We start from the raw sequence: 20,628 nt of genomic DNA, 5'->3' as shown, positions 1-20,628 counted from the left end.
AGAGAACTTGGAAGAAAGACGCGTTCACAGCTGCTTGTGAAGTGAGAGCTGAGGAAAAGCTTGGCAAGGGATTCCCTTTTCACACAATTGTCAAGCCCTGCTGATCACACAGGATTAGCTCAGAGGAACTGTAAAACTTCCCAGCTTTGAATCCTAAAGCTCTTTTTACAAATAAGAGTAAAACTTGTCATGGTACCTTTTCTAAATTTGGGCTTTATTTTTGAGGGTTCCTCCTGTGACTTGCCTCCATCTTGAAAGGGGAGAACCATGTAGCACATCAAATCAAGGACCTTCTCACACGTCATCTAAGGAAGACAAGACCAAAAGGAACTGATTTGAAGTTTTCTGACTGAAACCGGATCAACATAACACTGAAATACGTGCAGCCTACCCCTGGGCAACCTGTGCACAGGCATGCAGCTTGGCCTCCGTGCTTCGTATGTGCTCAGCACTGTCCCCTTGACAGAGCATGTAAGAGACATAACCTGGAGTAAATCTAAGACTAGGACTTTGATGGAACAATGACTCATTCTTTGCTGTAAAGAACCAAAGAAATAAAACTTGAAAATTAGTCAAGCATTAAGTAAGGCCCCAAGGTGTGTAACAGCGCAATGGCATCCAAAAGAAGTATGTCCTTGCCTTAAAGACACTTCCTAACTCACCGAAGAGAAAAAGTGACAGACGGGACATACAGTAGAGGACTAAGTGGCATGCTGCAGTGTGTGACTGACAACGCAGGGGAATGCGCAGGCGAACCCAGCAGGCACAGCTGCAGCAGGAAGGTCGTCCCAATCGAAGCCCTATGCGGGGAAGGGTTTGGAGTGTGGAAAAGAGAAAACAGGCTTTCAAAGGAGGAGAAAAAGATGTGGGGAAGGAATGTATATCAGTTCAGGTGATCTACTTGAGGGAGGTGGGTGCGGGTTAGGAAATACAGACACAACCTGGACGGCCGCAGCACTGGCGGTGAGGGGAGGCCTCGAGTGCCATGCTGAGCCAGCTGGTCTCGATCCACACGGGGGAAGGCGTCAGTGTTCACCTTCCGTCCACCTAACCAAACGCTAAGAGTCACATCCGACTGCATTTAGAAGCGTTTCTCTGTCAGGCACAACCCTCTTATTGTCCCCATTCTACAGATGAGGAAGTGGGGCCTTAAACCGATGCTTCCCAGCCTTTTTCATGTTGTGGAATGTCCAGAAAAGAGTATTTGTAAGGCTGCTCAGAGCCGGCAGCAAGGGACCGAGGGGTTCGAGCTGCCCGAAGTCAAAGCTAACTGCCCGAGCACTGAAGGGGTCTAGATGTAGACTGGCACATCTAGAACCCACTCACAGCCACAGGTCGTGCAGCTCCAGCTTCGAGATCGGCAGCTTAGTGGTTAAGAACTTGAACTCTGGAGTTAGCCCGTGTAGGGAGGGAACCTGCCCCGGGGCCCAAGCTAGTAAGTGGTGGGGCCAGGACCCGTACTCGAGAGTCAGGTACCACCACCCTTCAAAGCCCACCTCCAGCCGACCTTTTCTGTACATCTTTCCCTGACTACAGGGACCCTGGTGACAACACCCTTCCTTGAATGTCTATTGTGCACGTGTCTGAGGCAGAGCACTTAATATTGGATTTTTAACTCTTATATAAATCCTTGCACTTTTCTCTCTAACTCTAATTATATGCCCTTGAATGGAGGGGGTCCCACATTCCCCACACTCTGCTTATACTCCCCACCCCAGCACATTGTTCAACTCTGGGTACCCAGGAAGTCAATACTTCAATTAAGTGCAATGACGACAGCAATATTTTAGAAAGCTATGACTGTAATTTATAGGGTTGAAAAAAATATTACAGGCAAAAAACTCAGTTAGAAGCCATGGGTTAGGGTGGTGGCAATGGAAATAAAAGGTAATATACCAAAGATATCAGAATTGCACTGGAAGAATCAAAAGGATTAGCTAGAGCAAGAGTCACCCAGGACTTGACAGGGCCACAGACCTACAGAAACTCGCATCTGCACATGCTGAGTCTGAGCTGAAGACAGGCAGTCAGAGACTCAGCAGTCAGGTAAGCCAGGAAGCGCGGCCGGAGGCCCAACAGTGACCAGCCCTCAAGGAGAATGAGTTTGCTGAGCTTCATCAAACCTACCAGCTTCTTTTACAGTCCCTCCGACAATGCAGCACGGAAGCACCCTGTGCAGCCGTCTAATCCTACATATGTACAGCTGTGTACGTATTCTCTTGTAAGTTCTCAGGAGGAACCAACTGAAACTTAGAATTATGTACCCGATGGTTACACAAATGATGGAAGAAACGCATTTTCAATTTTAAATGCACATACTTTACATACCGTTTCTTTCCAAAAATTGTCATGGCAAATTATCTATCATATTACAAAGTTCAAGTTAAAAAACCTACTTCAGGGTTTTTCATCAAAAAATAATCAACTCACATATAGAGAGATGAGAAGGAATCAGTTTGTGTGTTAAAGTTTTGAACTTGATTTATACGGTACCTACACATACAAAGAATGTGCTTATCACTGTAACTGAATTCAAACATCTACTCAGTATAGACACTGTGCAAACCCCTGTGGTGGGTGCTGTGAGAGATTCAAAGGGAAAGAACACAGTCTCCACCCCCCATGGAAGGGGCTCACAATCGGGGAGGAAACAGACCCGTTTATACAGGTGCCCCTGCCATAGCCCTAGGAGGCGACATCACCACGTAAAAGGAGAATCTGAGCTTCAGATAAGCCAAGCTAAATCCTCCATTCCCCACTCAGTAAAGGCCTCTTCTGCCCAAGTACCACAGGCCCGATTCCACTCTAAAGGGATTCCAGGCAAGAATGTGATAAAACATCATCCTCCAACAAAATGGAAGAGCGGACAGGAAACGCCACAAGCCCCATGCTGCACTTCAGGGAAGCTATACTAAAGAGAAGATTCAGGAAGACATAGTCATCAAGGTTTACCAGCAGATTAGGTGACAAAATCTAGGCAGAAAGATCACGCTTCAAGTAAACAGGCACTGAATTACAAGGCCACTCTAGGAAGAAGAGAAAGCCCCAGTGCACCCACGGGTCCCCGGGCACGGCGCGTACTCACTCTGTACTCTCCCAGAGCAAAGTGGCAAGTCGCCAGCTGGATGAGCGCCCTTTGATGCTCCAAGGTCCCCTGTCCCGTGATCTGCGGCTGAGGAAGTGATCCCTGGAGAGCTGCTAAATGATGCAGGCTGGCTATTGCCTTTTTATATTGACCCTTAGAAAGACAGAACAGCAAGGAGAGAAAAAAACACTGCCATGAAGAAAAAGTCTTCAGAGTTGATTAAGCAACTAGCAAGCAAATACAAATAAGGTACCTCTGGCTCGATCATCTGAGGGGGAGACGGAGCCTTAGCGACAGTCTTTCTAGTCTAATTCTTCAGGCTAAATAAAATCACACAAGCCCTTTGATAAGGTACATTTTGGAAATGCCATTTCCTTATAAATATTTTACTACTAACATCATGTCTCCGTGAAGGATGGAAGCAGCAACCTGTCCCTTTCAACAACAAAGGCTGGAACCTCCCCTTCTCATTAGTGGATGGTCCACTCCCTCCATCCTAGGCCTGAGGAGCTCAAGAACAGCTGAGAAGGCAGAAAGACTCCACCAGAGTAGAGAGGAGGGGCGAGAAACAGTCACTTTTTACTTTTACAAATGAGTGTGACTGGACATAGCAAAAGTAACACAGAAGATGTGGCCTTGTCATTTTGGAGTTATTTTGAGATGAAAGTGGACCACAAATCCTCTTTGTCACTGAAGGCAGAACGCCTGCCTTCAGAGCACAGACTAGTCCACAGAGGGAACACACACAACTTGCATGCTGAAGATGGGTCACAAGAACATCATCGTGGACAGACGCAGAAACTTAAAATACACACTACTCTACCTGATAGATGATCATGTCGGTGAGGAAGATTCTTAACCAAAGCCAAGTATCTGTCTTCCAGGCCAAACAGATTCTTGTAAATTCTGAGCAAGAATTCAAAAGCAAATTTACCAAAAACATGTACCACAGAAGCAGAAAACAAAACTAACAAACTCAGCAAGAGAGAACAGCCAGAGACAAATTACCAAAAAATGGATGGCAACTTTAGACTTGGATTTCTAAAATCATGGCCCAGAATTCCACTTAGACAGTGAAGTTAGCACGCTACCTGTCAGTAATTCACAAGTGCTACTTTTATTAGGCACCAACATTTACTATGCATGTAACACATGCCAAGAGGTGTTCAAAATGCTTCTCGCATATCCACCTCATTTACCTTTTAAACTACTTTGCTTTTCCCCAGAAAAAGGTCTTGTCTTATTTTCATTCAGTCAAAATAATAAATATACGACATTTTTAAAAAGCAATTTACAACTAAAGGAAAATCCCCTCCAGAAGTCACATACACATTCACAATTCTAGATGTGACAAGGAGAAACCAAATGACGCTGTATCTACTTAGACAAGATGACATGACACATCTGACCAAGGGCTCTGTGTGGGCTACGATGGAAGCAGACAGGGGGTGAATGTCCACTGGCTACGAGGAAGGTAAGGCGCCTCAATTCTGGAGTCGAGGAGAAATGCGCTGGTTAGCAAAGTGCTAGTGATTCCAAGTAATGCCGAAACACTGCACAGTTCACACAGGTGAAACGCCCTCTAGCTTTATGTCTATGCTCAGAAGAAAACGGGCTTTCTGGAGCGTTTGGATATTGAATTTTTCAGGCAATGGAGCTAACGCAGATAAAAACAGCATTACCTTTTGTATTCTCAGTTACATGTGGCTTAAGGAGGATACAGAGCAGTGGGACAGACTAAAAGCACAAAACAAACCAAGCTACCAAGAAAAAAAAGGCCAGCAGTACAAATATTTAAAAGAAAACCCAAAAACTCTCTCTCACACTCCACCCCAACCCTGATTATAACAGACCCTCAGCCGGGAGCTGAGAGATAAGTGGTTATTTGAATATTAATAACTGATTAGATATCCCACACAAAAAAGAATCCTAAAAAATGTGTGAACTGCTGTCATCAATTTAATGAGCCAAAGTGACCTGACATTTCAAGGAGAACAGTGATGTTTTAGCCTGACGATTTTATATGCTAATGTGGCACTAATGAGACGGCATATTCTTACCCTTGTCAAGGGAGTCCAGGGAAGAGAGCAACTCCCAGCTCTCTCTGGCCAGTTTAAAGCTTTCTAACACCTCAATGGAATTAGCGAGCTCCGCCTTATTGACGACAATGTGCCGATTCCTTCCTTTTGCCGAACAGTCTTCGTCGTCTGAACTCTGCTCAGAGAATGTGAAGAACATGAGGAAAGTTATAAATATAGTCATACGCTGGAACATTATGACATTTATTGCTGCCAATCCAGGTTATTATATGGATTTTATATCAAAGGATACTATGATAATTTTTTTTTTTTTTTGGAGGAAGATTACCCCTGAGCTAACTGCTGCCAATCTTCCTCCTTTTGCCAAGGAAGATCGGCCCTGAGCAAACATCGTGCCCATCCTCCTCTACTTCACATGTGGGACACCTACCACAGCATAGCATGCCAAGCTGTGCCATGTCCGCACCCAGGATCCAAACCAGCAATCCCTGGGCTGCCCAAGTGGAATGTGCGCACTCAACGGCTGCGCCACTGGGCTGGCCCCATAATCTCTTTTCTGAATTTAACAAACTTTAAAATTTAACATAAATTTTTCATCTTTTCACTCTCACAAGTTCAATTTTTACTTTTTTTTTTTTGCTTGAGGAAGATTAGCCCTGAGCTAACAGCTGTGCCCATGCTCCTCTGCTTGATGTGTGGGTCACCACTGCAGCATGGCTGATGAGTGGTATAGGTCTGTGCCCAGGATCCGAACCTGCGAACCTGGGCCATTGAAGCGAAGTGCACTGACCTTAACCACTATGCCATGGGGCTTGCCTCCAATTTTTACTTTTAAAATTAAGTTTATGTTTTCCTGACGATAAATTCTAAGTTCACGTTGGGTTCAGAGAAAGACTACGGAGTTAAAATTTCCAGTAATTTAAAATACATCAATTTTATAAAAGCCCAAAATTAGATTTTTATAATGAGAGCTGTTTTATAGTTTATTTTTTCCTCAAATATGTGGCATTATTTGTTTCCAAATAATAGCTTGGTATGTAGTGGAATAAAGCTTGGCTCCCCTAAGAAATAATGTGGAAAAGTGACCGTACTTATCTTTGGTTCCCTGTGCACAACCCCTCCAGCGGCCACCCTTCCTCCCCCCTGTGCAAGGTGTCCAGTTGGGAATTATGTTTGTCTGCACTTATCTACTAACGCCCTCTGTACTTCACAAGAAAGATTTCTACTTTCCTTGCTCCTCATGCCAAGTAATATAACGCCAAAGAAACGAGAGGGCCTCAGAGAAAAGTAACTATTGCAAATGCCAAAAAAAACAGTCAAGGCAAAACAGCTCCACTTAGTTATATCCTGCTGAGAATTTCTTGAATCTTTTATTCCACTATGTCATTTAACTAATTCAATGACCCAAATTAAATTCTCCCTGAAATTTCTGCCCCACTAAGATTATTTAAAAAGACGTCTAAATCTTTAGCTAAAAGCTTCATTCCTCAGGCTACTCTCAGAAACAGTAAGCACCTCCCTCCTGCCACCCACCTTTCTCCCCCACTTTCAGTTTGCTATCCTCCTGCTCTTCCTTGATGCTGCCCCACCCAATTTGCTTCCATGTTCTCACCCGCTCTCAGTAATGACACAGCCAGACCCCTTTCACAATCAAACCCCATCTGTCAGGTGTCTTATGGCATCAGGTCCACTTCCAATCTAGTAAGATGTACTAACAAGATCACTCAGGCTGCTGGGTAGAGGAGACTGCAGGCAGCAGAGTGAAAGTGGAGAGACAAGATGACGCCGCCAACGATATAGGAGACAGTGATGGCTTCAATGGGGAGGAGAGTGAGAGACCGAGAAACAGATGATGGGGCTATGTCACAGACATTGAATTATATGGGGACATGCCACTGCTTTTAGCTAAAACCAGGAACGTACAACCTATTATCTACATGGGAAGAAGTGTCTGTGGTGTTAATGTGAAGCACCTAGATAAACCACACACCCTGTGAAACCAGAAGGGAAAGCTAACCAGGGCTACCCCACTGGGAATGTCAGGCTGGAGTCGCCTCCCAGAAGCCTCAGTGACCTTTTTCTAACCGCAGTCAGAGGGCATCCAGGAAAGCCTGGTCAGCACAGGGGGTTCTCCACCCTGGGTTCATGGTCGGATGTCAAAGCATCTGTCACCTCTGAAATTACCTGCAAAATTGTGCATGGGTGCATTTTTCCATGGGAAGAAACAAACTATTTTATTGAAAGTGTTAATAACCTCGCAAGCATTCAGAGCAGCCACATCTTCCCTGCTCTGATCACTATCACACAGTCTAAAAGACATGTCAGACTGAACTGATCTCAAGGCACAGCTCTTTGTGCGCCAGGGTCTAGTGAAATGTTACTCAAGGACTGAAGCAGAGGGGGTAAGGGGACTGAAGGCAAGAGGGAGGAGAGGACAAAAAGGGGCTGAGACTCCAGGCTCCCCTCGGCATCTCAACTAGAGCAGGGGTCAGCAAAATGACCTGCAGGCCAAATCCTGTTTCTGTAAATAACCTTCTATTGGAAGAGAACCATGTCACTTGTTGACCACTGCCCACGGCTATTTCTACACTGTAACAGCAGAGCTGAAGAGTTGCAACAGAGGCTGTATGGCCTGTAAAGCCTAAAATATTTATTACCTGGCCCTTTACAGAAAAACTTGGCTGACTCCTAACCTAGAGCATCTCCACTTTCGTGTTACACATTGGGCCTCCACTAAAGATTTTATTGAAAGAAAGGATTCCTCTGCTTCAAAAAGTTTAGAAATCACTGTCCTGCACAGGCCTACTGCCGGGCCAAATTCTTCAAATTCTCTGGCCTCTTGCATCCTTGAGCAAACTGTCCCCTCTAGACAAAATCTACCTACTAATTCCAAATGACAAAACCCTATATATCTTTCAAGGCCGATTTCAAACACTGACCTCCTTCACGAAACCTTGCCAACATCTCACCTTGGGTTCTGATTACTTCCTACCCTGAACACCTAGGCACTTTGTATTCTGAGGCCAGCATTTGCCATGGCACCCTGCTCTAGACATCCAGTGGAGCTCGTCTGGCTTTGCTTTTTAAATATAACTGATGCCATTCAGTCAAAAAAGGTACAGATCACTTACAGTGGGTTTCTCCACCTCGGCATGCCCACCTCGTGGGCTGGATCACTCTTTGTTGTGGGCTCTCCTGTGCACTATAGCATGCTTAGCAGCATCCCCGGCCTCCACCCACTAGATAGTAATAGCAACCCCTTCCACTGAGCTATGACCATCAAAAACGTCCTCGGACATTGCCGAATGTCCTTAGGGGGCAAAATCACTTCTATTGAGAACCACTGATTATACAGTAATTATATTTCATAATTAAGACAACTTAGTTTTATCAATTTAGCTTCAAAGCCATGTTTTACAGTTTCATTTCTAGCAAATCATAAACATATAATCTGTTAACAACTATATCTGAAAGGATTACCATGGTTTTCTCTCTTCCCTCAGCTAGTTTCCTCTTTTTGTGTATGTGTTTATTACGATCAATTTCTACATCACCATACACATTTGATACATCCTCAAGAAGAACCAGTGGAACTTGGCTTGGGGCATTGGGACCTATAGATGGGGAAAACACCAACATTTAAAAACGCAGCAAGAAAAAGAATACTTAACATCAGGTGGACGTTTACTTAACTGTCATATGAAATTATAGGTCATTAAAAAATATGTTCAGTGTGGTCCCAATTAGGTAAACAAACAAGTATACAAAAAGACTGTATAGAAAAAAAGACCATACAGATAGACATCAAATTGTTAATAAAAGTTCTGTCTCAGTGGATTACAAGTGAAAGTTCCTTCTTTGAATTAGTTCTTACGTATCTATAAATTTTTTACAATGATCACAAATTATAAAATTACCAAAAATGTAAGACTATGAATTAAACATACATTATGGTTATGAACTACAAACAAATTTAAATGTATGAAAGATGATAAAGCAATACACAAAAATGAGAGCTGTGTTATACTGGAAGGATTGTGGCTGACTTCACCCTCTTATTCTTCTGTTTTTCATGTTTTCTAGAATTACAAGCATATATATTATTTAAAAAAACCTTTGTCTATTGCAAAGTCTCTGTGAAATCTACTTCAATATGTGGTTACGTCTGCTGAGTTTTCAAAACACAGGCATCAACTATCTGTACTTAGTTTTGACGTACCACTACATCCTTTGATACGGAAATTTTTAATGAAAACATACTTACATAAAAACCCTCAACAACTGAAAAAAGCACTGGCATCACTCCACCATTATGTGGCTCCAGAACAATGCTGAGGTAGACATTTTCACTGTCCTCACCCTCCCAGCTGAGGCCAGTACTGTGGGACACCCTAAAATTCTTAAACCAACCTTGGAAGAGAGATGGTTGTATGCTGTTGACATACTGGAATGCATTCTTAAAGAAGACCAACATAGTGGAATAAACCACTTGGTTTCTATACTTTGCATGAGCTTCATTATCAAAATTGTTCATGTATCTGCAGAGATCCTTCATTCTATGCAAAATGTCACTATAGCTTCTGAAAGATGAAGGATGATAAAAATTATTTAATTACTCTGGGCTTGTCAGCAAAAGGTCTAGAAAAAAGCCCCAATAGAAACATTACATTTACCAAATGAAGCTCTTGGCATGTAAATTATTCTTTACTGTCTGCATACGGATGCAAATTCCCCTTCTGAATTAGGGCAGGGATCAGACCAAGATTTCAGGACACAAACATGCCAAGTAGCTTCTCTTTCCTCAGAACGCCAAGGAGTGCTTCAAGCGCAACTCCACCTTCAGAGTGCACACTTCGGCTGGGAATCTTTTAAGACGTGAAAATCCACCCCCTTCTACATCGATACGGAGTGTTGAAAATTTGCCCAAAGAGAAGTGTGTATACATTATATGCTTTCAAAAAAAAGGGTTTTTGTTTTTTAGGACCTGAGATTATGCTATCAAAAGATTTGTTAGGCAATCCTGGAAATGAACAATTTTTTACCGTCTTCCTTTATCCATCTGCCATTCACATCTCACTCCAACGACATTCAAAATCTTAAACAACCTCTCCCAAGGGTCCACAATCTGGGACGATTTTTCAGTCAGTCCTTCTATTATGTACTTCTGAGAGCTACGTTTGCTAGGTGACATTAAATCAGATGTTTCTTGGGCACCTGAGATATGAGAAAAAAGTAGCCTACAATTAACATTACTACTTACTATTTATGTGGAACTTGATAGAGAAAGAGAAAGTCAAACTCCCCATTCAAAATGCAAGAGCACAGAATCTCAACACGTGTGTTTGTTCAAGGACCCACAGCTGGCCACTGGTACCAGGAGGAAGTGACTGTTGAGCTGTGGTACATGGGCGAAGCTCAGTGCACTGATGTTACGGTCCAGCAAGTTGAATGTTCTGATCAAGAGGTAAAAGTGGTTCCAGAAAAGACTCATCTCTTAAGTGTAGTATTTTTTTCTAGGGACTATCTTTTAGAAACACTACCAAACTGGTATGTATCCAGAGGAGAACAATCAGAATGATAAGGAATTTCTGAGTTTGCAACTTTACTAAAATCTGTCTAATAAAATTGCAGGATATTCCCACTTACCTTGATGCTGATTCTCTATTTGAGTCGACCTCGTGACATAATTGATATAAAATTCAGCTGCTTTGGTCAAGTACTTATATAATAAGTTGGCAGGCAATCGAACATCATGGTTGTTAATTATTAGAGGAAGGACGTCACAAACTGTTGAAGAGGAAAAATAAGAGAAAACCACTTATCTATCTGCCCTAGGGTTCTGGCAAAAACAAAATTTATTTTGGAGTTCATTTAATGTATTATCCAAAATACACAGGGAAAAAATCCCTTATGGCATATTTATTTAAAACTGCAGTGCAGAGGGACACCAGTGGATGAAGTCAGCAAGGAAACACACAGGCAAATCCCACCTCTGGGTCGGAGTCCAGTTCTCATGTTGGGTGGTAATTCAGATGCTTGTTTACTATTATGCTTCATACTTACTACTAACATACATCCGTACATGTTGACACACTAAATACACGGTCTGCATGCATTCTTTTGGAGGTATCGAATATTATACAATAAAAATTTAGAAATTGTTTAAAATGCTTTGTGCAGTGGAAAAAATAAACAAGGATTTAAATTCCGTAATATGAAAAGTTCCTTTGCTTTCCACAAACAACCTTATCCCTGAAATGATACTTATCCCAGTATAGTCGACTTAAAATAAAGAATTAATACAAAAAATTTTTCTTACCAAATAATTTTCTAAAGCAGTTAACAGGAGAGTCTTGTTCTTCAATAGTTTCAGCCTCTAACAGTGCCTCCCCAAGGCCAACCTGTTTCAAAATACAATTAATCATTTAAATGTGTTACAGCTTAAGGTGTCAGAAATACATGAAGAAATAGGGTATTTTTTAAATTTATGACATAGTTTGTATATTCCAACTTCCCCAAGAAACAAATATTCTCATTTTAAAGACTAGGAAAAAAAGAACCCATCAGCAACAGAGCCCAGAAGGGAACCTCAAATTCACCTGACCACACATTACTTTGTCTTGGTTATTCTCCTTTGAATTAGTAAAATTAAAACACTAACAAAATGTCTAAGAAACTTAAAAGAAACACTGGAACTAGAGACAGAGTGACAGCAGAAATGCAGAGATCTTCTAAGCAACGTGGAAACTAGTTTTACACTCTACATCAAGATGTACAATGTAGACAAAATTTATCACTTTCGAGAGTTGCCAGCAGCCACCAGGACTAGGCCAGGCTGGACAGAACTGTCTGTTTTCAGAACACCTTTCCATGAGTAACGCCCTAGCATAGGGGAAAGTCGGCTGATCAAAATCCACCAAGACGTCTGCATGACCTTCCTTGAAACCACCTGGGGATGAATGGGGCCGGGGGTGGAACAACGTGAAAGATCACAAAACAGAGAAAATTAAAAGTCTGAGTAATGATCAAGGAGTGTACTGGGTTAAACAGTGTCCCCCAAAAATTCATGTCCTGTCACAACCTCAGAATACAACCTTATATATATTTTATCTTATAAAAAAGAAGGTCTTTGTAGATGCAATTAGTTAAGACGTGGTTATAGTGGATTAGGGTGGGCCGTAAATCCAATGACTGCTGTCCTCATAAGAAGGTCATGTAGAGACACAGGGACACAGACACACAAGGAAGGCCATGTGCAAACAGGAGGCAGAAATGGGGATAACGCAGCTAGCCAAGGACTGACAAAGGCTGTTGGTGACCACCAGAAGCTGGGAAGAGGTAGGAAGCACCCTTCCCAGAGCCTTCACAGGGAGCGTGGGCCTGCCCACACCTTGCTTTTGGACTTCTAGCTACCAGAACTGTGAGAGAACAAATTTTTGTTGTTTTAAGCCACCCAGTTTCCGGTACTTTGTTACAGCAGCCACAGGGAACCAATACAGGGAGGTATAGAGAAGGTTAACTGGGGCCAGAAGCCAGAAAAACAGAGTGGGAAAGAATACGCAACAGAATTTGAATAGTTAATGGTTTGAACCCTGACTCTCCCTCTTACTGGCCATGGGAAGGTACTAACATGTTTAAGACTCAGTTTCTTGATCTGTAAAGTACTACCTACCTCAAAAGATCTGGGGAGTATGAAAGGAGACAGCTCACACTCACCAATGCCTGCCAGTAGCACTCATAATTATTACGGTTATAAGGAAAGGGCAGGAGGAGAGGAAAACCGCGTCCACATAGCAGAAGCACATGAAAAACGTCTGTTAAGACTATAAACTATGGCTCTCAAAATGCAACGCTGAATACAACGGAATAAGATTATTTTTTAAAACTGTACTTTACAACATTGCAAATAAACAGCACTGTCAAAGCTTGGTGGCTGTTTCCTTACACTAAGACAACTTCTACTGGAAATTTATAAAGTTTGATAACAGTGACGTCCTTTCAGCTTTACCGACAAAGATTCCTTGACCTAAGTTCAGTCTTATCCAGTGCTCCTCAGAATACTACACACTGCAGTTCCTAACCACGCTGATCAATCTGTTGCTCAATTTCACTGTCTCTTTAGAAAAGGAAAGGATCAAATCCTACCCCATGTTGCACCACCGTTTCAGGGAAGCGTCTCAAAAGCAGAAGCAACATTTCTGATCGTTCCAGGGTGTTGAAGCATTGTTCTGTAACCTTCAGCAACATTTCGCACTGGACCCGGCCAGGAAGAGTTTCGAATAAACCTGTACACAACATGTGGCACTTCAAAAGTTTCTTTGAGAAGAAAATGCAGAAGCAAAAGTGGAAGCAACACATTTTCAAGTAGAAAACAGTAAACATTATGTGAAGAACCACTGTCGTTGGGTTTCAGCTACAACCTGAGGCTTTTGGGTCAGACAGTATTGGGCAGAAGATGTTCGCTGAGTGACCATAAAACATTTGGAGGCCTTATTGGATCCAGAAGACAAGAATGATGTATGCAAAGGGTCACAACAGAGCATGTAGCTTGCTGAGATAAAAAGCATGCTCTTGTTTAAGCTGAAATGACCTAAACCGTCTACTTTATTTTTTATCCAGAACTCGAAATCTTGGGTTGACTAATAGCAACCAACACAGAGTGAAGATTAATGAGAAAGGTCATAAATTACTAAAAGTTTGTCTCTTGTTTTGTGCAACTCTGCCTAACCTACAGTTGCTGATTACTGTAAAATCTGTTAAAAATATATTTAGTTCCCTGCATTAACTGATAAATCTACATCCTTTCAGGAAGTTTAAGGGGTTCTAAGCAAATGCTCAAGGGACCAAGTGACATTATTTGTACAGGCTTCATTGGCCAAGAACAAAACACACATATGGGTACCAATACCACAGATGTGACTTTTTGGTGAAATTATTATATAGAACTTGGTATTCCAGAAATGGTAATTTATACACCATTAGGTTATCACCCCATTCTTACTTCTTAAAAATTGGGTTTGTTTATCCTGTGAATCGTTCCTTAATGCTGACGTAATAATGCTGATTTCTCTCCACACCACCGGCTGATCTGGGAAATTCACAAACCTATTTTTAAAATGAATGCATTACATTAAAATGTCAGATTCTATATAGCATCTGAAGAAGAAAGTAAGAACATTAGCATTTGAAAGAAAACACATTTTTCTTTATTCCAAGTAAATATGTAGATACACCAAAACAAACCAAAATAAAGATATAAAAATAGAAACTAATTAAGAAAAATAAGGGAAGTCACAAAAGTCTTTTAAGTTTTTTATAAGTGAAAAGACAAGCGACGATGACAGATAAAATAATCCTAAATAGCAATAGAAAGAAAAAACTACTGGGGCTGGCCGGTGGCGCAGCAGTTAAGTGTGTACGATTGGCTTGAGCAGCCCGGGGTTCACTGGTTTGGATCCGGGGTGCAGACATGGCACTGCTTATCAAGCCATGCTGCGGCAGGCGTCCCACAGATACAGTAGAGGAAGATGGGCATGGATGTTAGCTCAGGGCCAGTCCTCCTCAGCAAAAAAGAGGAGGATTGGCAGCAGATGTTAGCTCAGGGGTAATCTTCCTCAACAAAAAAAGAGAAAGAAACAAAGGAAAAACTACACAAAAGAAAACACGGGCAAAAGCAAGTAACAGAAAAAATACAAACAGCCACAGAGAACATTTGAAAAGATACTCAGTCCTATATTATAAATGAATGAACACAAATCTTTAAAAAATAGCAAGATGCCACTTTCTCCTACCACACTGGCAAAAATTTAAAACTGAAAGACTGATAATATCGAAAGTTGGCAAAGAAAAGAGGCACTCTTATACACCATTAGTGGAAATATAAATTGGAATAGTATTTTTTGGAGAGTAACTGATAGTGTACCAAAATTCAAAATGGGCGTAGTCCTTGACTGAAAATCTACATCTAAGAATCCATTCTACAGAAAACACTAAAACATGGGTGCAAAGTGGCTTGCTGACACTCTAATTTCAAATAACTAGGAACTACCTAAATCTCCCCAATGAAAGAGCGGTCACGCAGTGCTATCCCGCCGTGAAAACCGAGCGCGATCCCGCCCACGAGGCCTGCGCGCGCCGTGTGAGCGTGCACACCCGCGACACTGCGCTCCGAGTGCGGACACTGCGCTGCGAGTGCGGACACTCCGCTCCGAGTGCGGACACTCCGCTCCGAGTGCGGACACTCCGCTCCGAGTGTGGCGGGGCTTCCGCTCGTCACTCTCCGCTTCAGTCCCGTCTGAACTCCGGCAGACGGCATGCACCGGTCCCCACGTAAACGGTCGGATAAGACACTTTCACGGCAAAACAGAAGGCGACGACTTCTCTGCAGAACCCGTGTCAGCAGCTAGCAGCCTAGACTCCCGCCGAGGCGGCCCCCCGGCCCCCCGACCCCAAGGCCCCTCGACCCCCCGGCCCCCCGACCCCAGGCCGAGGCAGCCCCGCGCCGCCGCACTCACATGTCGTAGAGCAGCCTCCCGGCCGTGGCGGTGCGCTCGGCGTTCCGCTCGATGGTGTACATCTCGTACTGCAACGCGGACGCGCCGTCGTCAGGGCGCCGCCCGGCCCGGCCCCTGCCTCCAGACCCCCGGGACCCCGCCCCCGGACCCGGGGACCCCGACCCCGCCTCCCGCCCCCGGGACCCCGCCCCCGGACCCCAGCCCCCTGACCCCCAGGCCCCGGCCCCCGAGCCCGCCACCGCCCCCCGCCCCGCCCGCGGGAGGAGGGCCCGGAGGCAGGCATCACCTGCGGACACAGCGCCACGGCTGCGCAGCGCGACCCTCGGCTCGCTCACAGCCCTCGCTCCCGGGATCGGGGGGGAGAGCGCCCCGAAAGCAGCGGGCGCTGGACCAACGGCCGCCGGCCCCCCGCCGCCCCGCCCGCCCCGGCGCGGCCCGCGGGCAGCAGGCCGGCGGCCGGCGGGGAGCAGCGGCGCGGCCTCACCTGGATGTTGAAGTCGGCGGGGTAGAGGCTGCGCGCCGTGATGAGCCAAGCCTTGGCCGCCCACAGGTCCTGCTGCACCAGCTCCCGGGCGCGCTGCACCAGGAACTCGCAGTCCCCCTGCGCCGACATGACCCCGCAGGTGACCGCCCGCCCGCCCGAGGCGCCGGGACCTTCCGGCTCTGGAGAACGACGCCGCCGCCGCCGCCGCCCCCGCCGCGGCCGGGGAGCCCACTGCGCATGCCTGGGGCCGCGCGCACGCCGGCGGAGCGGATCGGGAAGGGTTTTCCGGGTTTTGTGGCGCCCCCTCGGAGGAGGAACTAGTGTTTCTGCGCCGACTCTCCCTGGGTCACCTCCAAGATGTGGAGAAGTGGATTCTCACTCTGGCGGACCCGGCGTGGCCCCGGTCGAGCCAGGGAGCATGCGCGGGGGCCTGCGGTCGCTGGGCTCGTCGGAACGGCGGGCCCTGGGCGTCCCGGAGCGCCCGCGTCGCGGCCCGGCTGGGAGGACGTTTGAGAGGAAAAGGGGAGGCGGCGGAGGGGCCGGCCCCCGGCTCGCCGCCCGGCATTAGGTGCCGAGACAAGTCGGGCGTGGTTCCGTCGCCGGCACAGGGGGAATGGTGATCCTGGCGTGTGCTTTCAACTTTCCCTAAATACCTGCACGTTCTGTTGTTGTTGCTCCTGTATTCGCTGGTTTCTCCAGCAAACACGTACTGAGCAGCTGCGGAAGCGCTTCCCAGGAGCCGGCCCCCCGCGGGAATCAGTGTCGTTTTCCCCAAACTCCAGACTGATTTTCCATCGGAGCGCAGGAAAACAAAATCTGGCTCTGGTTAAGGAAGGCCGCATTTAAGAGCCAGGAAAAGCAATATTTATTTGCCTAATAGGAAGAATGGACGAAAATGTCGGTTCGTTAGCGTTTTCAATCCAAGTTCTATATACAACAGAAGTTCTACTACCACTGATATCTTGATTTAAAACCAAGAGATTAAGGATTCAAAACTCACCTGTTTGTAAAAAATTAGAAATTACTAAGTATTTACGTACTTGTAAAAAATTACAAATATTTTAAATATGAATATATACATTATTGTATATGATTATACGTAAAGTATAGTATATGCTTACTGATTATGATAATTTATAAATAAAAAATCTTAAATTTAGTGCTGTTAGTGTGCTAGTTTTAGAGATAAGTATCAAAAAAGGCACAAAGGAACACCAAAGCATCAATGGTATCAAATCCATTAATGTCCGAGCTCTTTGATTTACCTATTTTGCTTAAGATACCATTCAAGAAATGATAATTTTAAATATCGACCCCTTTACTCAATTTTTAAAATTTGATTTTGTTTCATTGATATTGTCAATAAGAGACATATACTGCAAGAGAAGCAAAAAGTTTATTTGAGGTCTCAAGAATTGCAATTCAGGGAGCACAGAGGTAGGTAGAAACCCAAACAGTGTCCCACGAGGGAGAAAAGTGAGGGGTTTTTAAAGGCAAAGAAGGGAGGTTGTATTACAAAGAGATTTAATTGAAGTTGGAGGCAGAGAGTGAACCTTAGCAAAACATTGACTATTGAGTCTATCTTCAGAAATGATGAGGATTATTTTAGGCTGGTTACTTTTAAAAACTGCAGATGGGAAGGAGGCTCTGAGGAGTGGAATTTGCTTGCCCTTTGATGAGAGACATTTGCATTTGTGAAGGAAGTCTCCATCTGTGGGGGTGTCTCCCTCTCTGCACCAGGAGGAAGGCGGGATGGCCTTATCTCTGGAAACTCTTAATGGGGAAGGCAAGGACTTAAGTTGTTTACTGTCTGGTAACCTCATGTAACTGATTCCCCCCCAAAATCCTCCTTTGTCTTTAGCTGAAGATAATATTTAAGGTGGTGGCTTCTGACATTTACTTAATCCAGTTTGGTTCTTATCTAAAAGTTATAGGACCACCCAATAACCAGACCCTACCAGCACTGATACCATTTTAACAACTTTTTTACATATTCTTTCCTTTGTCTTGTAAAGAGATAACTCACATACCTATGCCTTACATTTAGCCCTACTCTCAACCCATGTTTGCAGCAGCAGCTCCTCCTGCCCGTGGGTCCTGTCCCCATGCTATTGCACACTATTCTCTAAATAAAAGAGCACTACTGCCAGACCTTGAGAGTCCAAGAAATCTTTCTTTCTACTCCTTGGCTCACCGACCCCGCATCAAGAAAGTCCACAATTCTCAGTCTTTCTAATCAGGGTGTCTGTTCTCCTGCTGGCTTCTCAAACAATGGCTTATAAAACAGTTGCCATTTTGGCCCAGTCCAAAGGTTTGGCACAGTCCAAGATTCAAGACAGTAAAGCAGTTTCTCTGGAAAGGCAGCTCTGACTCCATTTTAAAATGGCTCCACTACAGTCAATTTTGACTGTATCTTCGATGATACCCTTAGCTAAGATTCACTGCGTTAACCTCAGTCACTCTGTGGTATCGGTTGTGGTCTTCGCACTTGAGGGAGTGTTCTGATTCCTGAGGTGCTGCTCAGTGCCCGTGACGATGCACAGGGACAGTCTCATTGTGCCATCACTGTAGGTCAGGATTGCTCAATGATAGAATACTTTTGGCTTTGCAGAAAAGAAGGTAAAAAATTGAATTTAATCAGGGATCAGGATAATTTTTACGAAGTGTAGATCATAAAAACAGATTGTTGGCTGAACTATTTCTCCCATTAATTCATTGATTTTAATAAGTGAAGTGTTATGTAAGAATTTTCAATGGACAAAAGGAGTGATTCAGTCATTAAACTTTATGTTTTGGGTCTAGAATTGCCAAAACCTAACCAAAACCAAAACTGTACTCAGAGTCTTTGGTTCTCTATTGTTCTACTGAATAACAACTGTAAACTACAATTTTAAGTCCAGGAGCTATCAAAGGGATCTCTGGATCCTTTATCCCAGTTGAGATAGCCTCTGACTTTTTGCCAGAATACAACATAAGATTTGTGGCTATTTTCTAGCCAACTTCTTAATTTTGAAAGGTCTCCAGCTAAACATTTCTCCTAGGGTGTCGTGCTGGCATCTCAAAGTACAGAAGGGAGGTACTGCACCACGTTGGTGGACATCTTTTGGCCTCCTTGCCCTGATCTTGCAGCCTCACTGAGAATCTGGGCACCTGGCTTGCGTTCTGTTCCACTGTGACTCCGGAGTCCTGTAGGATGCCCCGCACCCAGCACTGTTGCCTCGTTTCCTGAGCTCAGTTCAGTGCTTTGTATTAAACTATATATTGCTTTTCACCTTCCACTTCAAAATCTTAAAACTCACCAGTACATCCTTTTTTTTAATTGAAGTGTAATTGACATATAACATTATATTAGTTTCAGGTGGACAATGTGATGATTTGATATTTGTATATGTTCCTAAGTGATCACCACAATAAGTCTGGTTAACATCTTCAACTTTCACTAACACAATCTCTTAACTTTCACTAACATAACCTCTTAACTTCCTTGTCCTCAACTCCCTCCTTGGTTCTTTTCAGCAATTTCCTCGTTTCTCCCTGATTTTAGCTTCACAGCCTCTGTTCCCTTGGCACCTACGTTTCTCTCCTAGTGTATCTGCATCCTTGGGCTTACTCGTTTCCTGGTCATGGGGAGCCTGTGCTCAGACAGTCAGCATGTTCAACGCCTTTGCCTTCCTGTTCTACCACTGCATCCAGCCTTCAGATTACCAACCCTGGATCCATTCCATGGTGCATCTTCCTGGGTGTTGTGACCGGCTTGAAATAGGTGTTCAATAAATATATATTCAGGGAATATTGACCAGGCTGAGTTCTGTTGGAGAATAGCACACAAATGTGCAGATTGATGCTGTAACAAATTCCAGGTTTTCATATCAGTTTGGGCTCTCAGCTACTCCACCTCCCATTTCTTTGCCATTTAAGCCTTTGTCATTTTTCTCAAGTGCCTTGAGCAGATGGCTTTACCTTTTGCTGAGAAGATTGAGGCCTTCAAGCCTTAAAGTCCTTCAGTTTTGGACGCAGTAGCCCCATTTACCTCTTGAGACTGAGCGTCCGAGCATGTATGTACTCTGAAACCCCTTGCTGGTTTCCACTTGTGCTGGTATCTGGTTTGTAGCTATCGCTCTGCCTTGTCTTTTGCTGCCACCCTCAGCCCAGAACTTCTTTCAGTTCTTCAGTGTGCTGTGTTCGTTGTCTTGTCCACCCATTCATGTGTGCTATCACTTCTGCTCTGCTTAGAACGCTCCCCCCGCCAGCGTCAAAGCTAACACTTCCTCAGGAAGGCTTCCCTAATCCCCACCTGCTCTGCTCCACGGTCCTTGTACTGTTTTATCACTGATGGTTTACCAGACATTAAGTTCCATCAGATTGGGGACCTGTCTTTTATACTCCTACTTTTCCCATCCCTAAGACACCCCAGGCATGTATTCATAGTAGGCTATCAATAAAATTTAGGTGAATTTTGAATTTCTTCATGTTTGCTTACAAATTTGCATAAAACCTCTAATTTTA

The 20,628-nt window shown here is 44.2% G+C and overlaps 1 protein-coding gene across 6 annotated transcripts in view; it reads right to left on the bottom strand.

Annotated features, from left to right (window-relative positions):
- INTS10 (integrator complex subunit 10) overlaps positions 1-17,273 on the bottom strand; it is a 29,983-nt gene extending 12,710 nt beyond the window's left edge. For 3 of the 6 annotated variants that reach the window (XM_044750786.2, XM_044750787.2, XM_044750788.2), the window contains exons 1-13: positions 16,123-17,273; positions 15,639-15,706; positions 14,126-14,229; positions 13,270-13,409; positions 11,444-11,525; positions 10,771-10,911; positions 10,167-10,338; positions 9,535-9,704; positions 8,605-8,738; positions 5,146-5,299; positions 3,909-3,991; positions 3,086-3,238; positions 197-305 (exon numbers count right to left, since the gene is read on the bottom strand). In XM_044750786.2, coding sequence (XP_044606721.1) covers positions 197-305; positions 3,086-3,238; positions 3,909-3,991; positions 5,146-5,299; positions 8,605-8,738; positions 9,535-9,704; positions 10,167-10,338; positions 10,771-10,911; positions 11,444-11,525; positions 13,270-13,409; positions 14,126-14,229; positions 15,639-15,706; positions 16,123-16,251 — 1,639 coding nt within the window. In that variant the 5' untranslated portion in view covers positions 16,252-17,273. The remainder of the gene's footprint in view (positions 1-196; positions 306-3,085; positions 3,239-3,908; positions 3,992-5,145; positions 5,300-8,604; positions 8,739-9,534; positions 9,705-10,166; positions 10,339-10,770; positions 10,912-11,443; positions 11,526-13,269; positions 13,410-14,125; positions 14,230-15,638; positions 15,707-16,122) is intronic. The other 3 variants (XM_044750789.2, XM_070499986.1, XM_070499987.1) reach the window with 1 other exon arrangement.
- Positions 17,274-20,628: the final 3,355 nt, after the last annotated feature.

Source organism: Equus asinus, chromosome 27 (genome assembly GCF_041296235.1).
Source record: "Equus asinus isolate D_3611 breed Donkey chromosome 27, EquAss-T2T_v2, whole genome shotgun sequence".
Lineage (NCBI taxonomy): Eukaryota > Metazoa > Chordata > Mammalia > Perissodactyla > Equidae > Equus > Equus asinus.
The sequence above is the reverse complement of the archived record's forward strand: the minus strand, read 5'-3'. Positions and strand labels throughout refer to the sequence as shown.